We start from the raw sequence: 24,471 nt of genomic DNA on the forward strand, positions 1-24,471 counted from the left end.
GCAGCAGGGGAATTTGAACCGGCCACCTCTGGATGTCAAGATTGGTGCTCTAACCACTAGGCCACTTCTCCACTCCACAATTCTCTTGAACTTCACCCCTATGATCAGAATTAATAGTACAGATAAATTTGCATGCTATTAGTTCTGACCATCAGGGCGTTATAGCCCCCGTGCTGTTCCAGCGCTATTTTTAGAGTGCTGCTTGGAACAGTTCGAGGCTTCTGATCATCAGTCTGTTAAGTATGCTCACCAGCGAGACTCTGGATGGCAGTTTCCATGCCTGCAATATTAAAGCATTTGTGATTACCAAGGCTTTCTTTTTTGTTATAGAAATCTAAAAATCTTTTGCAAGAGTTCTGAGCAAAAATGAGAAATGCGTGAAGGCAGTCTTGAGTGCAGATGGAGGTTTCAAGGTTCTCTCAGGAAGCACCCGTTACAACAGGTGCAAGAGGAAAAAGCTGAACTATCTGTGCCCCCACCAGTACTTGTTTTGAAAGTACCAGGCAGCAGCACAGGTAAAGGACTCCAGCCTCAGCAATGTTCTGTGCAACATGAAAATAAAATACAACAGGGGCATTAGCCCAGAGCGCACTGTGCCAGCCTCAGGGTGGAGAAGGTGAGGGCACTTGAGGATTTGCATCCCAGTAGACTGACAATGAAGAGGCAAAATCAATTCCTAGATTAGCTACCATTTAACCCCAGTGACCCTAGATTATCCTCCAGTCCTCTTATCAAGAAGTACACCACTCTGGTGAAAACACACGGTAAACATGTCTACACACTAGCACCACTGAATTCGGGGAGGTGGCCTGACCCTCATTCCATACAGGCCAGTGCTGGATTTTTAAGCTACATGAAAATAAAACTTGTGGGTCTAGAGAGACTGCGACCATCAGTCAAGGCCTCAACTTTCTGACATTTGTTACATGAATGTTCTACTGTCTTGTTTTAACATGTACATTACTGACACTATCATAATATTGCTATTACTACAATTTGCCTTTCACAAATTTACCTCATTGTTTTAACTGTGCATTATGTTGATAATTTGGTTATTTTACTATTGTTATGCTGTTAATACAGTGTAAATTATTTAATCCAAGCTACACCTGTTGTATCTTGGGTGAACCTCTTTGTAAGGTGGTTGATTAATCCTAAATAATAATATTAAATGCACTCCCTTTACCTCCACTGACTCAAGACAAAGGAGGTGTGTGAAGCTCCATATGCAGGCAGGCTTACACACTGCTCAATCAGACAAAGACAATACTGCCAGATCAAATCTGCTCCCCCTCCCCCCAAGACAGTTTGACTCTTTAAATGTTACCTGACCTATCATTACCCTTCAATTGAGAAAGTGATCCTGTTACACAACCACTGAAGGCAGAAACAAGTGATGAGAAACTGCCACACTGCAGTTGCCAGTCCATCCAGAAAGCTATGACTGTGAGCAGCCTTGCTCCCTATAGACACACAGTGCTAGTAGAGTAACCAGCAGGTAAGTGAACCAAGACTGACTGTGCAACAAGATGCAAAAGCCAAGGCTATGATGTCCCAGCACCGTAATGGAGTCAGTATACTGACGCCTTTTCTGCCAGTGTGAACCCTTCCCAGTCCCAGCACTGTAATGGACACTGTATATCACCTTAATTTCTGCCAGTGTTAACTTTCCCAGTACCCAGCACTTACTGGTTAAGCATAGAAGGAACAGTTGAGGGAATTCACAAGAGGTTTTACAATGTGTATACATTCAGCTTATTTTTCCTGAACAAGTTATCTAGGACAATAAACCTTAGATTCAGACCCTGCTGCCAATTAAGTAGACCCTAGAGGCTCTGGGACTTCTGGGTGCCTCCTTCAAGGAGATGATTAAGAACAGCCATGTTTGTTTGTTTTTTTTAAAGAAAAGGATCCTGTCCCCAACTCCACATGATTGAGCTCTGAAATCTTGTTATGGCTAAATCACGCACAGCAGGGCTGTGATTAACACCATTCCTCACAAGTCCTCTCCTTACCAGACAGTGCCACAAACTGTCAAGCCAGATTTTATTGTGGTGGGAGGAGAGGTAAAGCCTGCACTCAGTAGCACACAAGAGCCAGCTCTGCTTAGACAAGGCCAGTGAAGCAATCACTGTGGTCTCAGGACTGGAGCAACCAGGCAAGTCTCACAATGGTGCTGCATTACACAAGTACACAGGCAAGATGACAACAGTGTTCATGTTGTACACTGATCTATATGCACACATGCAGGTCTCCAAAGTCACCTCCTAGTACTAAATATTCCTACCTCTTCATGTACTGCATCCCATGACACACAACCAACACTATATGAAGAGGGGTGCATCAGGGAAGGAGTGAGGTGCACTGACAGAGCTCTGTGTGTGTGCGGGGTTCTCAGTAATGGACCAGCAGGAGTCAAGTGCCCTGGCAGAGCTCTGTGTATGAGGGGGTCTCAGTAGTGGAATAGCAGGAGGTACTGTAGGGCTGGAGTGGGGTGTATTGGCAGAGCTCTGTGTGTGTTTGTGAGGGGGTCTCAGTTCAGAACAGCAGGGGTGCTGCAGGCAGAGTGATGTGCACTAGCAGAGCTGTGCATGTGATGGTCCTAAGTTGAAAAGAGGGGTTTCAGTAAAGAAACAAAAAAGGAGAGTCCAACAGCATGTAAAGAATTTTAAATTGTTGGTAAAATTGATATGGACAGAAGGATAAGCAGATGTCGCATTCCCTGTGGTTAACCTGCAGATACCGAGAGCTGACTCTAGCATGCAAACTGCTACCAACCCAGAACAGCAATGAATAACCACTTCCTCTTTAACACAAGGTCCAAAAGAACAATATATAACTGATCCTGAAAAAAATGAACTTACTAACTACAGAACATTTGCTCTGTGTTCATGTACACGCAGTTTTAGAATAATGCTATCTGTTGAACAGTAGGACTAGGTTCATTTTTTTTAAATCTTTTCCCTTTTGTTCTGGTCTTCCACCTTTACTTCTACTATTACTACTACTCATCATTTCTATAGCGCTACTAGACGTATGCAGCGCTGTACACCTGAACATGAAGAAACAGTCCCTGCTCAACAGAGCTTGCAATCACCTCTGGGGAACAGAGGGGCATTACCTCCCAAATCACTCCCTAGTGCCTCTCGCTGCCTGGCAGAGGTCACAGCTGCCGTTCAGGCCTCTCTTTCTGAGCAAATCACTCCTTGCATTGACAAAACGTTGCCTGTGGTTTTCAGCAGGGATGCAGAAGAGAGCAATATTCAAGTAGGCAGATAAGGAATACCTAGAAAGGGTTACCAACACAGCTGCAGAGACAATGTCAGTGTAACATGACAAAATGTGCCAGGGTCACATACACTTGTGATAACCTAATCTGCTGCATCAGGTAACCCTGTATCTCAAATATTTGTGTAAGAGAGAACCTGCAGCCAACTCCTACACAGTATCAGCATGCTGTAGGTGGTTGTACTGCTTTCTGGTGCTGTAAAATAGCAGATGAGCTTGTGAAAGGCAGGCACTGTAGCCAATCCCGATGAAACATGGGAGAGATATAGCTAAAGATTTTGCTAATTCTCTTACAGGTATTGCTACGGCATTCTGCCAGCAAGGCATAAGATCAAAGTGTATGCTCAATGGGCTGCGGCGGCGGCTAAGAAAGCAAATAGAACATCAGGAATGATTAGGAGAGGAATGGAGAATAAAACAGAATATCATAATGCCTCTATTGCTCCATGGTGCGACCACACCTTGAATATTATGTGTAATTCTGGACACTGCATCTAAAAAAAAAAAAAAGATATAGTGGAATTAAAAAAGGTACAGAGAGGGTGACAAATGATAAAGGGGATAGAATGACTCTCATATGAGGAAAAGCTAGAGGTTAGGGCTCTTTAACCTAGAGAAAAGACAGTTCAGGGCTGGAGATATGATAGAGGTCTACAAAAATTATGAGTGGAGTGGAACAGGTAAATGTTGAGTCACTTGTTTACTCATTCCTAAAGCATAAGGACTAGGGGGCACGCATTGAAATTACTAAGTAGTACATTTAGAACAAATTGTAAAAAAATAAAATAAAATTCATTCAACATGTAATTAAGCTCTAGAATTCATTGCCAGAGAATGTGGTAAAAGCAGTTAGCATAACATGGTTTTAAAAAAGGTTTGGCCAAAGTCCGTAAAGCATTACTGTATTTTCAAGCACCCAAGTATAACCCGCATAAACTAGGTGCCTTTGTATGTAAGTTTGTGTATACCCCGCACCCCTATATATTCCACAGGTTATATATGCAAAATATAGATATGAACATGCGACATCATTACATGTCTCCCTCCCTGACGAAGCCTTTCCCAGGTCAACTCAGAATTGGCTTTATAAGGCAACAATTCAAGTCTTGCTGAAGTTACATAAGGCCTACCTACGCCGAACAGAAGTTATATATGTCTAAGTTATCTGTGATCGAATATGCAGAAGAACATGGAAACAGAGAAGCTGAACGTTTAAGCTCTGTGGATGAGAAGTCTGTACGAGAATGGCGCCGCCAAGAAGAAACCTTGAATAAACTCAACACAAGGAAGCATGCTTGTCACAGAAAGTTTGCCAAGTGGCCTCAACTTGAAGCAAATTTGAAACAATGGATACTATTGCAGGGTGATTTCAACTCTCAGCATCAAACAAACAAAAGGCCGACGCATTTTCCATTGAGATGAAAATACCCGATATTACTGGAGGGGTTAAATTGGACCCACAAATTTATTTATAGAAATGATTTGTCAGTTAGGGCCAGAACTACCACTGGTCAGAGGCTACCAGAAGATTGGGAAGAGAAAAATGGTTAACTTCCATGATTTTGTCAGAGGCTTAAAGGTAATCTTTTACCGGGAATCATTCTTAACTTGGACGAAGTCCCTTTGGCATGCAACACTCCAGCATGTAGAACGGTTGCTGAATGAAGCAGCAGAACAGTTTAGATTACGACAGGCCATGAACAGACCAGCTTCACTGTTGTGTTAGCCTGTGATGCCGATGGGAGGAAACTGAAACCATTGGCCATTTTTAAACACTTAACTAACAAAATGTCACAATCAGATCAACACAACTGCTGAAAATATTGACACAACAAAAAACCTCAATAGCAGCGTGATACTGTCTAAATTCAAAAATCAAAAACAGGGGGAAAAAGTCTCAACAAGTGCGGCAACTGCAAAGTTCATTTGACATTCAATTATGTTTGCTCGCACAACAAGTCATCATCGACTAAAAAAAACCCCATTTGAAAAAACATTTTATTGAAATTTTTCTCGTGCTAATTCAAAATAAAACTTATGCACAGCTATCCTTTTGAATTGCGTGTAGACGTATGATCATCAGTGCCCAAAAGGATCAGCCATTACTTATCTTAATCTTGATGGCCTGGGACACAGCCTGTTCCTATGTGTAGATTCCGAGAAAAATTTCAATAAAATGTTTTTTCAAATGGGGTTTTTTTTAGTCGATGATGTCTTGTTGTGCGAGCAAACATAACTAAGCCACACGAAAAATTTCCTCAATGTGTGGTCTTGACGATCAACAAAAAAGGCTGGATGAATGAAGTGGTAATGAAATAGTGGGTTGACAAGTGCTTCTGTGCTCGATCTTTTGGATTTCTTGCTCAGAAATCTTTACTTATATTTAACTCAGTAACAGCCACAAACTTGAATCTGTTAAGATGTTAAAAAACTCTGGGGCTCATATTGCAGTCATCCCTGGTGGACTTACTCGCAAACTACAACAACCGGACATCATCATTAATCATGCCTTTAAAATAATCATAAGAAAAGAGTGGGGTAAGTGGATGCGAGAAGGAATTCATTCATTTACTCCTTCTGGTAGACAACGGAATGCGACGTATGTGGAAATTTGATGTTGGGTAGAGACTGCTTGGAATGCCGTGAAGCCAACTATCATTATCTATGGCTGTCAAAAGGCAGGCTTACTTGAGAACAACTTACCATATTCAGACTCCAGTGATAAAGAATACGAAATGGGAGATGACAGCTGAAGCATTTGCTGCAGAACATTTTGCTGACACTAATACTGACACTGACTTTGAAGGCTTTATTTCTGGTGATGAAGAGGAAGATGATGCCCAAGAATGTACTCTGATACTTGTGAAGATGGTTAGTGAAAATGATTTATGAATACCGATTTTTTTTGCTACTGGTTAAATAAAAAGATATAGAACTTATTATTGAATTCACATCTCACAGTTTATTGACTGCAAATGTAAGTAGTTGTATACCCCCGCACCTTCCCTGTTCCAAATATAAAATTGTGTATACCCCACAGGTTATATACATGAAAATACGGTATTAAGATGGACATGGGAAAATCCATTGCTTATTCTTGGAATAAGCAGCAAGAAATCTCTTTTTTTTTTTTTTTTTTTAACTTTTTTTGGGATCTTGCCAGGTACTTATGACCTGGATTGGCAATTGCTGGAAACGAGATACTGGGCTACAGGGACCTTTGGTCTGTTCCAGTACAGTGATAACTCACATAATTAGCTAATGAGCCACAATAATGATGGACATCACTAGCAAAAAAGTTCAAAAAATCCAGAGCTGCAAGATGTTAGTTCCTTGTGCCAGCTCCTGTAGATCATTAGTCAGATGCCAGTAGCAACAGAAGTCAAGCTGACACAGTATTAAACACTGTATGTAAATAAGTCTTGGAGGTTCAATACACAGAAAGCCAAGCCAGATGATTCACGATGGCTCATTCCCAAATCAGTACATTCAGAGACACATGCAATGAAACTACCAGGCAGCTATCCAAACCTTGTTCCTCGAATGCCAACAGCCAGCTACAACAGAGAAATCCCTGCCAGATTTCAGGGTTATTAAATTACCCACCCCCAGTGTCTCTGAGGGGTACTTCAGTGCCACTCGCCTGCCTACATCAAACCTCTTCAGAACAAAAATCAATTCTCTTTGCCTTCTCTGGGTCCAGTGTATTCTTACAGCAGCCAATGACTGGAGCCAATCCAGAAATAGTTTCTATAACAAACCCGTTCCATGCTTCTAAATTTCACAGCCACCTCAAATTTCTTTAAACCAGTGGTTCTCAACCTTTTTTTCAGGCAGGACACACCTCTCGCTGCTCACATATGTGACACCACATGCATGATCCTCATGTCTGACACAGTATAGCAATTTTTTTTTTTTTTTTTAGTTAAACGTAAACATGCTCTGGATCCACAAAACCCTTACCCCTCCCCCATGTCATCTGATTAACAGCCAAAAAACAATAGCAGTAAAAAATATTCTCAGGAAGGGAAATTATGATCAATCACACAAAACTATTCCCAACCTTTATCAATGAGGTTATTCAAGACACTATAATTTTTAGAAGATGTGCTCATATATGCAACGGACAACCATAGACACAACAGTCTTTTTCTATGTCTGGGCTTGTAATCACAGCACAATTCTTAAACCAATAGGCCAAAGTGCCAACCTTAAATTGTGAAAAAAAAATTCATGTGCACTTATCTATTGCTGCTGTTCTGGCAAGTTTAACAGCAACATAAATCTCCCCACATTGTTAAACCCAAAATCTGAAAAAAAAAAAAAATCCTAACGTACCATAAAAAAGTAGCACTACTTCCTATTATTCAAACATCTTGAACCCTACCTCTGAATAGGCAGCACCACAAATATTACATTACATGAGCCCTCAAACACCCATACACCTACCTACTACTGGTACAACAGAACATGCCAACAGAATTACACCTTAGTCACAGGCAAAACAGACAGACCCTCGCTAAATACAGAACATGGAGTCACAAAAGAGAAATAGAAAAATTAAGACAAAACTGAACTGAGAACCTCAGTAATCAAGCTAGGCTTGCAACACAACATGGGAGAAATAAAAACAGAAACATCTTTGTATTTTGTTAAGTAAAAAGGAAATGCATCTGTGATACACATTTCCCAAAGCCAACATATAGCGGAGCACGGATAGACCTTGGAACTGCATACTATTGGTACATACAAGCGCGAACCTGCCTCTGGAGTTGTCTTACAAAAGTCACCAAAGAAGTACGCACACAACTCCAGAGGCAGGCAGGAGGCTGCTGATTAAAAAAAAACAAAACAAAAAACCCTCCACAACCTAGGCATCAAGGACTACAGTACTGTGTACAAACAAGTCCCATGTACAAACCCAGCATCATCACAAGGCATGTTGCCATTGTGCATAATCCAAACCTGCACAATAATGATGTACATTCAAGATGTGTTCCACTATATTCCCCTTAAATTCAAAAATAAAGCACTTTTTTCCTACTTTTGATGTCCGGTCATTTTATTTTTCCCCCCAAGCTTGGTGGTCTCAGGTTCTCTCTTTCAGTGTGTGCTGTCCATTTGTCCTTTTCCAATTTCTGCCTGTCTTCCATTCCCTCCCTTCCCCTCCACCCTTATGGTCCAGCATTTTCTTGTCCCTTCTCCCTAACTTCACCCCTATTATCCAGCATCACCTTGTCTCTCCTACACCCCATATGATCAAGCAGCTTCGTGGCCCCTCTCCCCCCTTCCTATAGTCCAGCAGCTCTGCGTCACTTCTCTCACCCACCACCACCACCCCTATTAGTCCAACATCTTCCCGTCCCCTTTACCTTATGGTGCAGCAGCTCTGTCCCCTCTCCCATCTAACTTATGATTCAGCAATGTGTCCCCTCTCTTCCCCGAACTCTACAGTCCAGCAGCTCCATGTCCCCTCTCCCTTAAGATCCTACAGATTCATGTTCCCCCTCTACCTCCCTCCCGCCCTTATAGTCCATCAGCTCTGCAACACTTCTCCTTCCAACACCCCTATATTCCAGAAGCTACTACTACTACTACTATTTAGCATTTCTATAGCGCTACAAGGTGTACGCAGAGCTGCACAAACATAGAAGAAAGACAGTCCCTGCTCAAAGAGCTTACAATCTAATAGACAAAAAATAAATAAATAAAGTAAGCAAATCAAATCAATTAATGTGAACGGGAAGGAAGAGAGGAGGGTAGGTGAAAAAAAAAAGAAAAAAAATTCCTCCTATTTGTTTTAAAAATATTTCCATGTAATTTCATTGAGTGTCCCCTGGTCTTTTAAAGAGTGGAACATCGATTCACTTTTACCCATTCTACAGCACTCAGGACTTTCTAGAACTCAATCATATTCCCCCTCAGCCATCTCTTTCCAAGCTAAAGAGCCCTAACCTCTTCAGCCTTTTCTCATATGAGAGGCATTCTATCCCCTTTATCATTTTGTTAGCTCTCTGAACTTTTTCTAATTCTGCTATATCTTGTTTGAGATATGGTGACCAGAATTGAACGCAATATTCAAGGTGAGGTCGAACCATGAAGTGATACAGAGGCATTTTAATATTCTTGGTCTTTTTTACCATCCGTTTCCACATAATTCCTAGCATCCTATTTGATTTTTTGACCACCACCACCACACACTGAGCAGAAGATTTCAGAGTATTGTCTACAATGACACCTAAATCTTTTTCTTGGGTACATACTCTTAAGGTGGCCCTAGTATCAGGTAACTATGATTCAGATTATTCTTCCCAATGTGCATCACTTTGCATTTGAACAAACCAAAAGGGGAGATCACGCGATGCTGAGGTAGCAAGCGGGTGTTGCAGACCTGAGCTCCCGAACCACTTGCCTACTATCTACCTCTACATTGCTGCAGTGACCTAGTTTTTCTCTCTTTACCTACTGTGCTACTCGTTGGAGTCTCCTGGTATCGGTGAGACATGGTTTCCCTCAGGATCATTTTTAAAATGTCATCCAAACCTCTGAGGAAGGAAGAAGCGCAGACAGAGATTCTGTGAGCATGAAATTAGTAGGCTTTGCATAGGCAGCTGAAATTGCAGCAGACGTTTATTTTTTGTCTATTAGATTGTAAGCTCTTTGAGCAGGGACTGTCTTTCTTCTATGTTTGTGCAGCGCTGCGTACGCCTTGTAGCGCTATAGAAATGCTAAATAGTAGTAGTAGTAGTAGTAGGTGGAGGCGAGCGGTTACAAGTGGTTATGAGTCAAAAGCAATGTTAAAGAGGTGGGCTTTCAGTCTAGATTTAAAGGTGGCCAAGGATGGGGCAAGACGTAGGGGCTCAGGAAGTTTATTCCAGGCGTAGGGTGCAGCGAGACAGAAGGCGCAAAGTCTGGAGTTGGCAGTAGTGGAGAAGGGAACAGATAAGAAGGATTTATCCATGCAGCGGAGTGCACGGGAAGGGGTGTAGGGAAGGACAAGCGTGGAGAGATACTGGGGAGCAGCAGAGTGAGTACATTTATAGGTTAGTAGTAGAAGTTTGAACAGGATGCGAAAACGGATAGGGAGCCAGTGAAGGGTCTTGAGGAGGGGGTAGTATGAGTAAAGCGACCCTGGCAGAAGACGAGACGGGCAGCAGAGTTTTGAACCGACTGGAGAGGGGAGAGGTGACTAAGTGGGAGGCCAGCAAGAAGCAGATTGCAGTAGTCTAAACGAGAGGTGACAAGGGTGTGGATGAGGGTTTTGGTAGAGTGCTCGGAAAGAAAGGGGCGGATTTTACGGATGTTGTAAAGAAAGAAACGACAGGTCTTGGCAATCTGCTGGATATGAGCAGAGAAGGAGAGAGAAGAGTCAAAGATGACCCCAAGGTTTCGAGCTGAGGAGACAGGGAGAATGAGAGAGCCATCAACAAAAATAGAAAACGGGGGGAGCGGGGAGGTGGGTTTGGGGAGGAAAATGAGAAGCTCGGTTTTGGTCATATTTAATTTCAGGTGGCGTTGAGACATCCAGACAGCAATGTCAGACAAGCACGCTGAAACTTTGGTTTGGATGCAAGGTGAGATATCAGGGGTAGAAAGGTAGATTTGGGAGTCATCAGCATAGAGATGGTAGGAAAAGCCATGGGATGAGATTAATGAACCAAGGGAAGAAGTGTAGATAGAAAAGAGGAGGGGACCAAGAACAGAACCCTGAGGTACGCCGACAGGCAGAGGGATAGAAGTAGAAGAGGATCCACCAGAGTGAACACTAAAGGTGCAGAGGGAGAGGTAGGAAGAGAACCAGGAAAGGACAGAGCCCTGGAATCCAAGTGAGGACAGGGTATCGAGAAGTATGCTGTGATCGACAGTGTCAAAAGCAGCGGAAAGATCAAGAAGAATGAGGATGGAATATTGACCTCTGGATTTAGCCAGTAATAGGTCATTGGAGACTTTAGTAAGCGCAGTTTCGGTTGAGTGGAGAGGGCGAAAACCAGATTGTAGTGGGTCAAGAATAGCATGCGAGGACAGAAAATCAAGGCAGCGGCGGTGAACAGCACGCTCAAGTAACTTGGAGAGAAAAGGAAGGAGGGTCGGTAATTAGAGGGACAAGTAGGGTCGAGTGAAGGCTTCTTAAGGAGAGGTGTGACCACAGCATGTTTAAAGGCAGCATGGACAGTCGCAGTGGAAAGTGAGAGGTTGAGAATGTGACAGATAAAAGGAATAAGAGCAGGAGAGATGGCATTAAGAAGGTGGGTGGGAATGGGATCAGAGGAACAGGTGGGCTCTGTGTGCCCTCTCTCCCCCCATCCCTACAGTTCAGCAGCTCTGTGCCCCCTTTCCCTTCCAACCCATGATCCAGCAGCTGTGGGTCCCATCTATTCCCCCACCCCTTTAGTCCAGCAGTTTCAAGTCCCCTCCCCCTCACCACTATGTGCCAGCAACTCCATTCTCTCCTTTAAGGTCCTACAGCTTCATGTCCCCCTCTACCTCCTTCCCCTCACACCCCTATAGTCCAGCAACTCCCTGTCCTCTCCCCTTATGATTTAGCAACTCTGTATCCCCCCTTCCCTAAAACCTTATGTCCAGCAGCAGCGTGTCCCTCATCCTCCCACCTATATCATCCAGCAAATCCCTGTCCTCTTCCCCTGACCCCTTATGATTTAGCAACCGTGTCTTCTTCCCCAAACCCTTATAGTTCAGCAGCTGTGTCCCTTCTGCCCTCTCCGTAGTCCACCAGCTCCATTTCTCCCCCTCTCCTCCCCTCCCCCCAAAAAAGGTGCAGCCTCAGCAGGGCAGTGCCTGGGAGAGGAGAGTGCAGGCAACAGGAAACAGTCTGGAAGAGGAGACACAACTACACTAATCCTAGCACCGCGACTCCTTCCCGGTCTGTGAAGAAAACCCTGCTAAGCACAGTTTGCTGTCTGCACAGCCAGGATTAGTGTAGCTGCGTCTCCTTTGCTGGGCTGTTTCTTGTTGCCTGCGCTCTCCTTTCCCAGCAGAGGGTGTTTCTGCTGGCCAGCCCTGCAACACACACCGGTTGAGAACCGCTACTTTAAAACACAAGTTACACCTCTCCCTCACCCTCCACTTCCTTGCTAAGCAGTTGCTCACCAACCCTCTGACAGGCAAGCGCAACCGACCCATGGAGAAATTCATACTTCAGTTAATACACCAGGCTGAAATTTTGCCTATCTGCTGTGCTGGAGCTTCAAATCCAAATATTTTGGGGAACAGATTTTGAAAATTATTATGAACTTGAATTTAGAAATCATGGGCAACCAACAAACGTGGGAGAAAGCATATTTTTGTTCCAAACATAAGGAAAGACTTCCAAGACAAATCCACCAGTTCACCAATTCAAGTGTGACCAGGCTGAAACAAACCTGTGTGTTCTTTCAAAGATCACTGAATGAGTGGTCTTCTACTAACTCCTTCATTTCACTGATAAACAACTTATCAAACCGGCTTTCACGCCATTCATGGCGGTTGCTGCTCTTAACAGCAAATTACACCTCTCTTCTTGACTCGGGTAGCATTGTTCTTTTTGTCTCACTTGATCTTTCTTCTGCGTTTCATCTTGTCGATCACTCTCTTCTCCTTGACCAACTCTAATCTATTGGGCTAGAGAGTTCTGTTCTTAACTGGTTCTCTTCCTACCTCTCTGATAGATGTCTCAGAGTTCCAGCCTTATCAACTTCCTCATGTTGTCTTTGAACTGCAGTGTTCCCCAAGGCTCTATCCCCCTCCCCATATTTCCTTAGTCCGTTAGTGTTTCCTATACAGGATTGTAATATAAAATTTTTCTACACAGACAATAGTTTGCTCATCTATCCAGTTTCTCCACTCACTCCGGATTTAGCTCCACTACCAGCTTGCTTACGATCACTTTTGACTTGGCTCACTCACCACAAAATGGTCCTGAACCCATCCAAAACTACAGCCTGTTGGATTTCTGGTCCCCTTTCCACTCCTTCTCTGCCACTCATTCTCTTTGATATTCCAATTACCCCAGTTAATCATTCCATTACCTCATTTTTATCATTTACTTCAAACTTTCTTTCAAATGCCAAGTATCTCAGGTTATTAAGACTGGTTTCTATTGAATTTGTTGTATATGTTCTATAGGTAATCCCAAATTGATTGTAATACAGTTTACTGTGAACTTTCCTCTTATTTGCTCCGTCATCTACAACCCCGACACAATTCTGTTGCCTGATTTTTATGTAAATCAGAATGATATGATCACGCCATTCCTCTTATCTGCATTGGCTACCTGTTCAATATAGACTCTGGTTCAAGGTACTATGTCTTACCCACAAAGTTCTTCACTTTTGTTCCCTTTATATCTTTCCTCACTAACAATTCCCTGCACTCCCTCCCATACACTGCATTCATGTCGTCTGGGTCTTCCTTCTCCTAAACCTGCTCATTATGAGTCTACTCGCAGTTCTGCTTTCTACATTTTAATAAATTTACCACCGCACATTAGGTCTGAATTGTCTTTTCCCCAATTTTAGGTCATCTTAAAAACTCAGGACTAGATGATTAAAACCAAACGCAGACACTAGAGGCCATTAGCACTGGACTAGCGTGTGTAACAAGGCGCTCGTCAGCTCTGAACGTTAACAGCATGCAAATGCACGCTAAACAGGGACATTTCTATTTCTCCCCAATGCTCAGCAGGAAGTGTGCCAAACAAAGGTACTGCTAACCCAATGCCAGCTTGGAGCTGGTGTTAGGGTTTACAAAGCATTGGGGAGGAATGGGGAGCCCTATCCAGCATGCATTTGCATGCTAGCAGAGGTCCCCCATCCTCCCCCCAACATAAGACCCCCATCCTCCCCCCAACGAGACCGCCCCCAAACAACCGCCTCCCCAGCAATAGACCTGAATCTCCTCCTCGTACCTTCAGATGACAGAGGAGGGAGTAGCATTCCTCCTCCTTCCAGCGCCGCCTCCAAAATGGCAATGCGCTGGGCTTCCCTACCATATAAAGCAGAAACTCCCTTATATGGTAGGAAAGCCCCATCCAGCGCATCCCAGGATGCACTGGGCAGGGCAAAGTGCCGCCATTTTGGATGCAGCACTGGAAGGAGTGCTACTCCCTCCTCCATCATCTGAAGGTACTGGGGGGTTCAGAGGTGCTAGGCCACCAGGTGGGGACCTCCAGCCCTCTTTTCTATTGCAGGGGGGTGTCAGTCAGTTGGGGGCACCAGACCACCAGGGCCTCTGTCTGGGGGGGGGGGGGGGGAATCTGGAGGTTCACATCGTTATGTTTGACAGGTCTGGGCTTTTTTTTTTTTTTACCTATCAATCAACTTCTGCAGGAGGACTGTGCCTTGGGCGCATGCCCAGGCACAATCCTCCTGCAGAACTACCCCTGTGATCACAGCTAATAGCCAATGTTGCCAGGGCTGTGGGTTTCCCGCCCACTTGGGCGGCTTTCCGCAACCGGTTGCGGGGAATTTTTAGATGGCTGCAGGAAATTGGGCGGCTTTTTTGCGGCCGCGGTGCGGGTTTGAGCGCTTTAGCCAGGGCTTCTATTATTCCAATTTGGTCCAATAGAAGCCCCACAGAGGCGGGGTTAATGACGTCGGAGGCGGAGGTTGATGTCGGAGGCGACGGAGGCAGGGTTAATGACGTTGGAGGCGGGGTTTGACTGTGCGGGTTTGGGGCTGGTTTTGGGCAGGAAAAGGTTTTTCAATCTGGCAACCTTGCTAATAGCTCACATGAATTTGCATGCTATTAGCTTTGATCATAGGGGTGTTATTGCCCCGCGCTGTTCCAGTGCTAATGTTAGAGCGCTGTTCGGAACAGCACGGGGTTTTTGATCATCTGGTCCTCAATTCTTCCAACTGACTTTTAGCATTTCCAGACCTTGAGCTGCTGGTGTCTCTCCGGTGGTTGACATTCTGGTTACTGAATATTTGGGCTTCGTCCTATTTTTGTTTGAGCGATTGTTCTTTCCCTTTCCTGTACCCAATTATGAGCCACCGTGGTGATTTGTGCTCAGAAATGGCAGGAAATCAAGTCTTTTTTTAAAAAACACAATGAAAGCAAATAAAATATATTTACAACACAAGCACAATAAAAAGATCTTTTCTCTGGATTTAGAATGCAACACAGGGTAGAAGAGGCACCTTGAAAAGCTCTGCTCTATACATCTTTGTGAGCACTTACATGCTCTTTTCATCTAAAACACAAGGAAGAAGTAGACACCGCCCTGCCCCGCCCCGCTATATAATTAAAAAGCTGCAGGCCTTAAACTACCACACACAGCATTGTATTCTTCTGTGTACCCAGCACCCAACGCAGAGCAGCCCTATGCTGGGCCTCTCAAGTTACAGAAACAAAAAAAAAAAAAACCTCTTCACAAATGGTAGGAGACATGTCATGCTGCCAAGAGAAACAATAACAGAACCAGGTGGGCCCAAAGTCCGCTTGAAGCTACTGACAAGAGAGCAGAGCATGAGCTGGAGGCTTGGTAGGTTAGATGGGAGCTGGTGCTGTAAACGAGAGCGAAGGCCCTCTTCACCAATCATTCACCTGCACACTTCTAGCAGGGCCTACTGGCAAGTGCCTTGGGACTGAAAAAGATTTACTAAAATTCATTAATGCACTTCATTTATTGTGGGCCCCATGTTATGCAACAGGACCTACTTATAACTAATGTGCATGAATTTTGCTCACGTGGTAGCGCTTTATTAACTCTACCCCTCAGTGAACATCAGCTAACAGAGCTGGTTATGACACTGCCATTCAAACAGCCCTGCAAACAAGACCTAGAGGGGTAGTCTATTTCACTGCCTGAGCACTAAAATGTGACCATCTGTAGGAAAAGATGACAAACAGGCTTATTTTCGAAAGGAGAAGGGCGCCCATCTCCAGAGGGCGCCCAAATTGGTATAATCGAAAGCCAATTTTGGGCGCTTTCAACTGCATTCCGTCGCGGAGATGAACAAAGTTCACGGGGGCGTGTCGGCACAGTAGCAAAGGCGGGACAGAGGTGGGCATGGGAGTGGTTAACAGATGGCCGGCTTCAGGCCATAATGGAAAAAAGAAGGGCGGCCGAAGCGAGAACTTAGGTCACTTGTTTTGGACCCTTTTTTTAGGTCCAAGTCCCAAAAAGGTGCCCAAACTGCCCAGATGACCACCGGAGGGAATCAGGGAAGACCTCCCCTGACTCCCCCAGTGGTCACTAACCCCCTCCCACCAAAAAAAAAGTACTTTAAAAACTTTTTTTTCCCAGCCTTTAAGCCAGCCTCAAATGTCATACCCAGCTCCATGACAGCAGTATGCAGGTCCCTGGAGCAGTTTTTAGTGGATGCAGTGCACTTCAGGCAGGTGGACCCAGGCCCCCCTCCCCCCACCTGTTACACTTATGGTGGTAAATGTGAGCCCTCCAAACCCCCCCCAAAAACCCACTGTACCCATATGTAGGTGCCCCCCTTCACGCATAAGGGCTATGGTAATGGTGTAGAATTGTGGGGAGTGGGTTTTGGGGGGGCTCAGCATCCAAGGTAAGGGAGCTATGCACCTGGGAGGTATTTTAATGTTTTTTTTTTTTTAATTTTTAAAAGTGCCCCCTAGGGTGCCCGGTTGGTCTCCTGGCATGGTAGGAGGACCAGTGCACTATGAATCCTGGCCCCTCCCATGACCAAATGCCTTGGAGTTGTTCGGTTTTGAGATGGCCACCTTCGGTTTCCATTATCGCTGAAAACCGATGCCGACCATCTCAAACCCGCCCATCTCTGACACTTGGCCGGGCCCAACTGTATTATCAAAACAAAAGATGGCCGCCCATCTTTTTCGATAATACGGTTGGGACCGCCCCTTCTCGGATCCGTCCACGGAGATGGGCGGCCCTTTTCGATTATGCCCCTCAAAGTCACCAGAAACACAAAAAAATCAAGTTTCATGAATTCCGTAAGTCTAAATTCCATCCTTTTGTGTGAAAAACATAAAAAAAGGTTACAGAAGTTTAACTGTTGCAGACTGATTATGGACCCATGACATGGAAAAAAAAAAGTCACTCTCAACAATTTGGATCTGCTACTTTTAACACCTTTTCCCACAGACTGTCACAAGACTTTGGAGGCTGAGACACCTTTCATTTGGATCAATAAAAACCACTGGAATACACAAGGTCAGATAGCTTTTTCTGTACATGGGAGACGCAGAAGCCAGCGTGGCCTTGAAAGTTCATATAGTAGAAATGCTTTTTGCTGCTCCAACTTCTGTGAAGCTTCCAGTTTTCTTCAGCAGTGATCGGATTTAGTGCTTGTTTGACTGGTTGAGAAGGGAGAGCACCTAGCCACTTCCACATCCTGCTTATAACCAGTGTTTACATTCTTGCTACTTTTCTGCTGACAGCTTGCCAAATCTACCCACAAAGCCAGCTCCAGCAACTCTACCTAACCAGCTGACTCCAAACACTCACGCTAGTATTTACTGGAACACAGTCAAAGACTTTCACAGCCACTCAATTCAGCTAGAACATACTGGCTGCAATCCAGAACACAGATTCTCACACTCGCATCCCATTTACCCTGCCCCACTGCTCCAGCTTTTATAAAAAGATTCAATTCTAGTTCCTACAAGCCAAGCAAATAAGAGTCCAGCCTAAATTTAGACAAAAGGAGAGATACAAGCTTTCCATCTCTGCATAGCTCAGAAATCATCTGCCTGCAATAATCCAAGCAGGAAAGGTCCATGAACACACGGAGCTGTATAACCCCAGAGAAAACCTTCTCACTTATACGACGGACGATGGGGATTATATCTTCTCTCCCTCAAAAGCAGACCATCCAGCCCTGGCTTCACTCCAGCCTATGTGTGAATTTCTAGACCAATTTCATTAATACTCAACAGAATCAGAATGACAAGTCCACGAATGCAAGGAGTAAAACCAGAACTGGATTAGCCTATTCATTATGACATGGAGTCAGGTGGCAAGCTTACCCCTGAGGCATCATTCCTCCAAGCCAGGGGTCCCCAAACTCAGATCAAAAGGGCCACAACTCAGTCTAGTTTTTAGATGAGAGATCGTTATACAGAGCAGGCAATGAATGCAAATAGATCTCGTGGGGATTCATTACAGATATTCTGGACTGAGCTTTGGCCCTTGAGGACTTGTGTTCCAAGACAACAACTATTACACTTTAATGGATGGGAGCATAATATTGCATTCAAATGAACAAAGCATGCACACTGCTTTAAACTTTCATGGAGAAAATGTTACCCAGTCAACCCACTTTGCTCTTCCAGAAACCAAATGTTGGGGTGAATGGAGAAAGATGCGGCCAGAAGCAAATTTATGTAAGTCTGGTTACATTTTAGTATGTTTTCACAATTTTTGTTTATTAATTTAAAGCTGTCATAATCCAGACTAACTGTGAAAGAGAGGGCCCAGGGTGCAGTTATATGATCTACACAGGCAGATACTGGATCCCCTCCCTGCCTAACAGAAGTGAAAACAGGGTCCCAGTTACAGCTCTACACACACAGGTCCTGTTCACTATACAGCTCTGAAACAGACATTAGAATAGTGCTTCACTGGTTTGAGTCCACACTAGACAACCACCTAGCCTCTAGAAGAACTTTACAGGGAAAACATTTTTAGGCAAATCTCTTCTGTTCCACAACAACTTTGGAAGGTCACAATGTGGTCTTCAGATTTAATCCTAGTCCAGGAGTGGACTGACCACTGGAATAACAGGGCAGCACTCCACGACCCATAGCAGTAGGGGGTCCACTCTCCCCTACCTTCCATCTATACTTCTGATAGGTGGTTAGAGGCCCATGATCCTTAATGCCTGAGGGCCCGGATCACTGTCCTCTGTCCTTGTCCTTAATAACCTGAGCTCAAGGTGAGTTACTTTCAAGTACCGGAGGTAGACTGTAGCCTCACTTAGGCAGGGATATAAATTGTATCCAAGCCAATGGAGGGTGAAGTGATTTGGCCAAGCTCACAATGATAGCAGGATAAACATGATCTGAAACCTGGCTTCCCTGGTTCACAACCTGCCTCTCTAACCACTAAGCTACTCTTCCACTCTGATCATCTGGCTTAGTGAAACCCCTGTTGAAAACAGATTTGGGAATTTGGGTAGGTTCCTGGACAGTCAATATGCACAAATCTATGTTAGAGAGAATGACAAACGCCCTTCATATGTAATGCCCTCCTGCCTATTACCCCTCTCCAACCAAATGAAAGGTTTTAAGCGTGATGCTTAAATGACAAATTCCTGTGAGAAGGGACGCAAGCGATGGTTGTTCTCTGTGCATCAGAGAAGGTCTGGGTATGGAATTACATCCCCACGCTGCTCACTTTATAAGCATGCCAGCCCACGTCCCAAGACAGTTTCATGGGAATTTGGGGGAGAACAGAAAGAGGGTACGGATTCGTTAACTCGATTCTCCAGCTTCATCAGCACACAGCAACAATTATTTAAAAAAAACTGGAGGTTCTAAACATGATTGAAACCTTCATGGCACAAATTTGGAACTCACTTCTAAAGTACGACGTGCAAGTAACATGTTATTAGTGAACAGGTCCCCCTAGTAAATAATGTAATTTATCCACATGCTGCATGTCAGCAAAGAGACCTCCAAGTATCACAAATACCTTTAGATACCTCGGTAAAATGGGACATTTGAAAAACGGCCACAAAGCGTCTTTTTTGCGATAACGCCGCCTTGTTACTTTAGGAGAAGTGTTCAGTACATATTTAACGTTCTGAGGATCTTTTAATTACAACATAAAGTAAACAGATATTGCCAGAGAGCCCCTACATGGGCCATCTCTGAGAAATAAATTCAGTCTCTTTGGTTTAGAGAAGCTACCCTTCCTTCTGTCAGAGATCTCTGTAGCTGCTTCCAGATGCCCACACCTCAGCTACCCAGAAATAATCTCTCAACACCCTGCCTGTGGTTCCTCAGCATGCACATCTCTAGTAAACACACAACCCTTGCCCCTCACTCCACAGAACCCCCCTTTCTCACTCACATTTTCTCCATATGCTGCCACTGCGAACTCCCCTCCCCCACCATTCAAACTAATATACTTAAACACATGCTTCAAACCAGACACTTTCCTGCCTCTGGGGAACAGGGTTTAAACAGACATTTCCTTCTATTAGGCAAAGCTAAAAGACATAGAGGAAAGGGATGGGGGAATGGGACCTGAAGAGGAGCGTCATTGCCTCTTTTGGCTCTAGTTACAGAAACCCTGCCCCTGCAGTCCCAGGCTCTCAAAAGACAGCTTTTTAATAGCAGCACATCAGTGCTTAAAACAGAAACTCATTGGGACTCGCACACAGACCTGTTTAAACTGCTCCTCATACGTCCAGTCTCCATGGTCTTGTGCCTGTAGCTGGGAGTGAGCTGGATGGGCTACACCAGATGTCTGGCGCTCCTGTCCACCTGGAAGCCGCTGCAGTTCACCCCGAAATGGCTGTGGGGTCTGCTGCTTGTGAGCAAGCAATGGCCCCTTTCCCGGCCCGATAGCTTCTGTTGTATCAAGTCCTTCCTCCTCCAGCTCGTCATAATCCTCCTCTTCTTCCTCCTCGTCTCCTTCCATGAGGTCCTCTTCAAAGTCATCTTCATCCCATTTATGCCTCCTGCGTAAGAAAAAAAGGGGATAAAGAGTTAACAGAACATAACTTAGCAAGAGCGGCGCCCTGCAGGATAAAGGAGGAATACAATGACATTTCCAAGCAGAACGTGCCAGAGAAACCCAGCTCCACTCAAATTAAACAGCGTCTCCAAAAAAGTAATCAGCTGTTTTTTTTATAACTGTCCCCTTCATTCTATAACCTTGTGGGCGCATTTTTGCGCTTAGCATGTAAGACTGCACACGCAACTGCAACTTACAGACTAGTACCAATTACCTATGCAAGTTAATCAGTAAAGTAGGTGCTAACTGGCAGTAAAATAATCACTGATAATTGGAGTTAATTAGCAGTAATTTGCTGTTACATGTGTTAACTGCAGTCAGGGCAGATGCTGAAAAGTCTGGCGCTGTTCTAAATGGCACTGTAAAAATACTGACAAAAAAGAAGCAACACTGGGCCTTCAAGAAAGAGATAACAGCCATCCTTTATTGTAACAAAGACGGCTGTTATCTCTTTCTTGAAGGCCCAGTGTTGCTTCTTTTTTTGTCTGTGTTTTATGTTTGTATGCTGCAAAACCCTCTCTTCTGTGGCCGCCGTAAAAATACTGCCACATCAGCACAGCGAACGAACTCCCTAATGCTCAATGCTAATGACATGCAAATTTAGGCGCATTGTTATCATTAGAAAGGTCTGCAGGAGGACCGTGTCTGGTGCATGCGCTGAACAGTTATGTGTTAAACACAGCTCTTCGGCACATGCCCACTGGAAGGGGGGAGGGGGAGAAAGAGCTGTTGAAAGTGCAGCTGAAGGGGAAAAGGTTAGCTAGCTTCTCTGTGGGGGGGGGGGGGGGGGGGGGGGGGGGGGGGGGGGGGAGAGAGAGGAAGGAATGACCACTCACTTCAAGGTCCAGTCCAAGAAGGTGGGGAGGTAACTACGAATTGCAGTTATGGGCAAATAGCTTACCACCAGTATGCCAAGAAATCCCAGCGGGCAGGAGCAGCGGAATGCCTTTTGTTTGGGGGTGCCCGCCTTAGACCTCACCCCCAGCTCTGCCCTAGACCACACCTCCATAATACTACTAATTGTAATATAATTTCTTCCATTCATTCTTCATATACATCTCAGCCACCTTAGTCAGCATATATACGAAGTCTTACTTAGTTTTTCTGTACGGTTCATTCAGGAGGTTCATTTTAAGCTTTTTGTTGAAAAGTCAGTCACTTCACCACAGAAAAATGAACAATCCAAACCGAAAGAGCAAAAGACAGGAAAACTGCATAGCATGGATCCAAGAAGGATATCAGACCAGTGGAACTGAGTATTTTGATGTGAAAGGTGTAAAGCAAAACCCACAGAACTCTGGGAACTAACATAGGTATAACCAAAGCGGTTTATATTATATGCAAGTACTCTCTCTCCCTAGAGGGGGCTCACAATCTTGGATTTGTTTTTGTTTTTTCAGCCTGGAGCAATGGAGGGTTAAATGATTTACCCAGTCATAAGGAGCTGCAAACAAAACTTTAATGGAAAAAAGAGAAATTAGACCTAACCTGCTAAATTACTTTCCTTTAGTGCTCCAGACCTGCTCTAAGAGTGGATATATGTCCTTCCAGCAGGCAGGGAGACTGAGAAACTGTGAAGTGGATACGCTTGGTGCTGTGGAGCTCTGTATCCCTCAGTATTTCTATTGACAAAGCAACTGAAAAAAAAAAAAAAAAGATACCACAGAAAAACAGATTCCCCTAAACAGCCCCAGGGAGAACTGGAACAACCAGGAACCAAGCAGGAACTACCTGAATGTCCTGCGGCACAAAAATGCACTGCCAAGTTTGTCTTGTTGGCTTATGCCTCTCTTGGATCGTTTTCTGTTTGCTTCACACCACAACACACCGAACAGCCAGTCTGGCTAATATGAAATGGTGAGACCACTTTCATCGAGGATGGAACCAGACGCAAACAATGTGCTCCTGGCATGACAGAGCCTGAAGCTCAAACACTCTCCATACCGATGTAATGGCAACCAAAAAGGCCACTTTGAGGGAAAAATCCTTCAGGGTCGCTGTCTGCAAAGGATCAAAGGAAGAGCACAATAACGCGGCTAGCACCAAATTCAGGTCCCAAGGTGGAATAGACCTCACCAGAGGGTGCAAATGACTAACTCCCTGCAAAAAACGGGCAACAGGGTGAACAGAGAGGGAACGACCCTGGACCAGCACCTGAAAGACCATAAGGGCCTCCAACTGGACCTTCAATGATGAGAGGGCCCTCAAAAATGTGCCAGACCCTGACATAGGCCAGCAAAGTGGACCACTTCTTTTCCAAGCTGAGAAGCCCTAACCTCTTTAGCCTTTCCTCATATGAGAGGAGTTCCCATCCCCTTTATCATTTTGGTCGCTCTTCTTTGAGCATTTTCTAATTCCACTACATCTTTTTTGCGATATGGCGACCAGAACTGAATGAAATACTTAAGGTGAGGTTGCACCATGGAGCTATAGAGAGGCATTATAATATTCTTAGTCTTATTTTGCATCCCTTTCCTAATAATTCCTAGAATCCTGTTTGCTTTTTTGGCCACTGCCGCACACTGAGCAGAAGATTTCAATGTATTGTCTACAATGACACCTAGATCTTTTTCTTGAGTGCCAACTCCTAAGGTAGACACTAGCATCGAGTAACTATGATTTGGTTTATTCTTCTCAATGTGCATCACTTTGCATTACATTAAATTTAATCCGCCATTTGTATGCCCAGTCTTCCAGTTTCCCAAGGTCTTCCTGCAATTTTTCACAATCTGCATGTGTTTTGACAACTTTAAATTTGCAGATGACACAAAACTATTCAATCATCTCACTCGTCATGCTGTTTTCCAGATCATTTATAAGTGTTAAATAGCACCGGTCCCAGTACAGATCCCTGTGGCACGCCAATATTCACTCTCCTCCATCGAGAAAAATGGCCACTTAACCCTAGCAACTGTTTTCTGTTCAATAACCAATTCTAATCCACAAAAGGAGATTGCCTCCTATCCCATGACTTTTTAATTTTCTCAGGAGTCTCTCATGAACTTTGTCAAAAAGCTTTCTGAAAATCTAGATGTATCAACCAGCACACCTTCATCCACATTTATTTATGCCTTCAAAAGAAATAAATAAATAAATTGGTGAGGCAAGACTTCCCCTGGCTAAACCTATGGCGACTGTCCCATTAAAGAATGTTTATCTATGTGTTCCGTAATTTTATTCTTTATAATAGTTTCCACTATTTTCCATGGCACTGAAGTCAGGTTTACCGGTCTGTAATTTCCGGATCACCCCTATCCTTTTAAAAAAAAAAATCGGCATTATATTGGCCACCCTCCAATCTTCAGGTACGATGGATGATTTTAATGACAGGTTACAGATCACTAACAGATCAGCAATTTCATGTTCGAGTTCTTTCAGTACCGTTGGGTATATCCCATCTGGTCCAGGTGATTTTATCACTCTACCTTGTCGATTTGGCTCCATATGTCTTCCAGGTTCACCAAGATTTTCTTCCACATTGTCACCCTCTAAAAACATATCAGGGGGTG

At 44.2% G+C, this 24,471-nt stretch overlaps 1 protein-coding gene across 2 annotated transcripts in view; it reads right to left on the reverse strand.

Moving 5' to 3' along the window:
- ARID3A (AT-rich interaction domain 3A) overlaps nucleotides 1-24,471 on the reverse strand; it is a 138,733-nt gene that overhangs the window by 80,013 nt on the left and 34,249 nt on the right. For both annotated transcript variants that reach the window (XM_030219437.1, XM_030219438.1), the window contains exon 3: nucleotides 20,609-20,906. In XM_030219437.1, the coding sequence (XP_030075297.1) occupies nucleotides 20,609-20,906 (298 nt within the window). The remainder of the gene's footprint in view (nucleotides 1-20,608; nucleotides 20,907-24,471) is intronic.

This window comes from Microcaecilia unicolor, chromosome 11 (assembly GCF_901765095.1).
Source record: "Microcaecilia unicolor chromosome 11, aMicUni1.1, whole genome shotgun sequence".
NCBI lineage: Eukaryota > Metazoa > Chordata > Amphibia > Gymnophiona > Siphonopidae > Microcaecilia > Microcaecilia unicolor.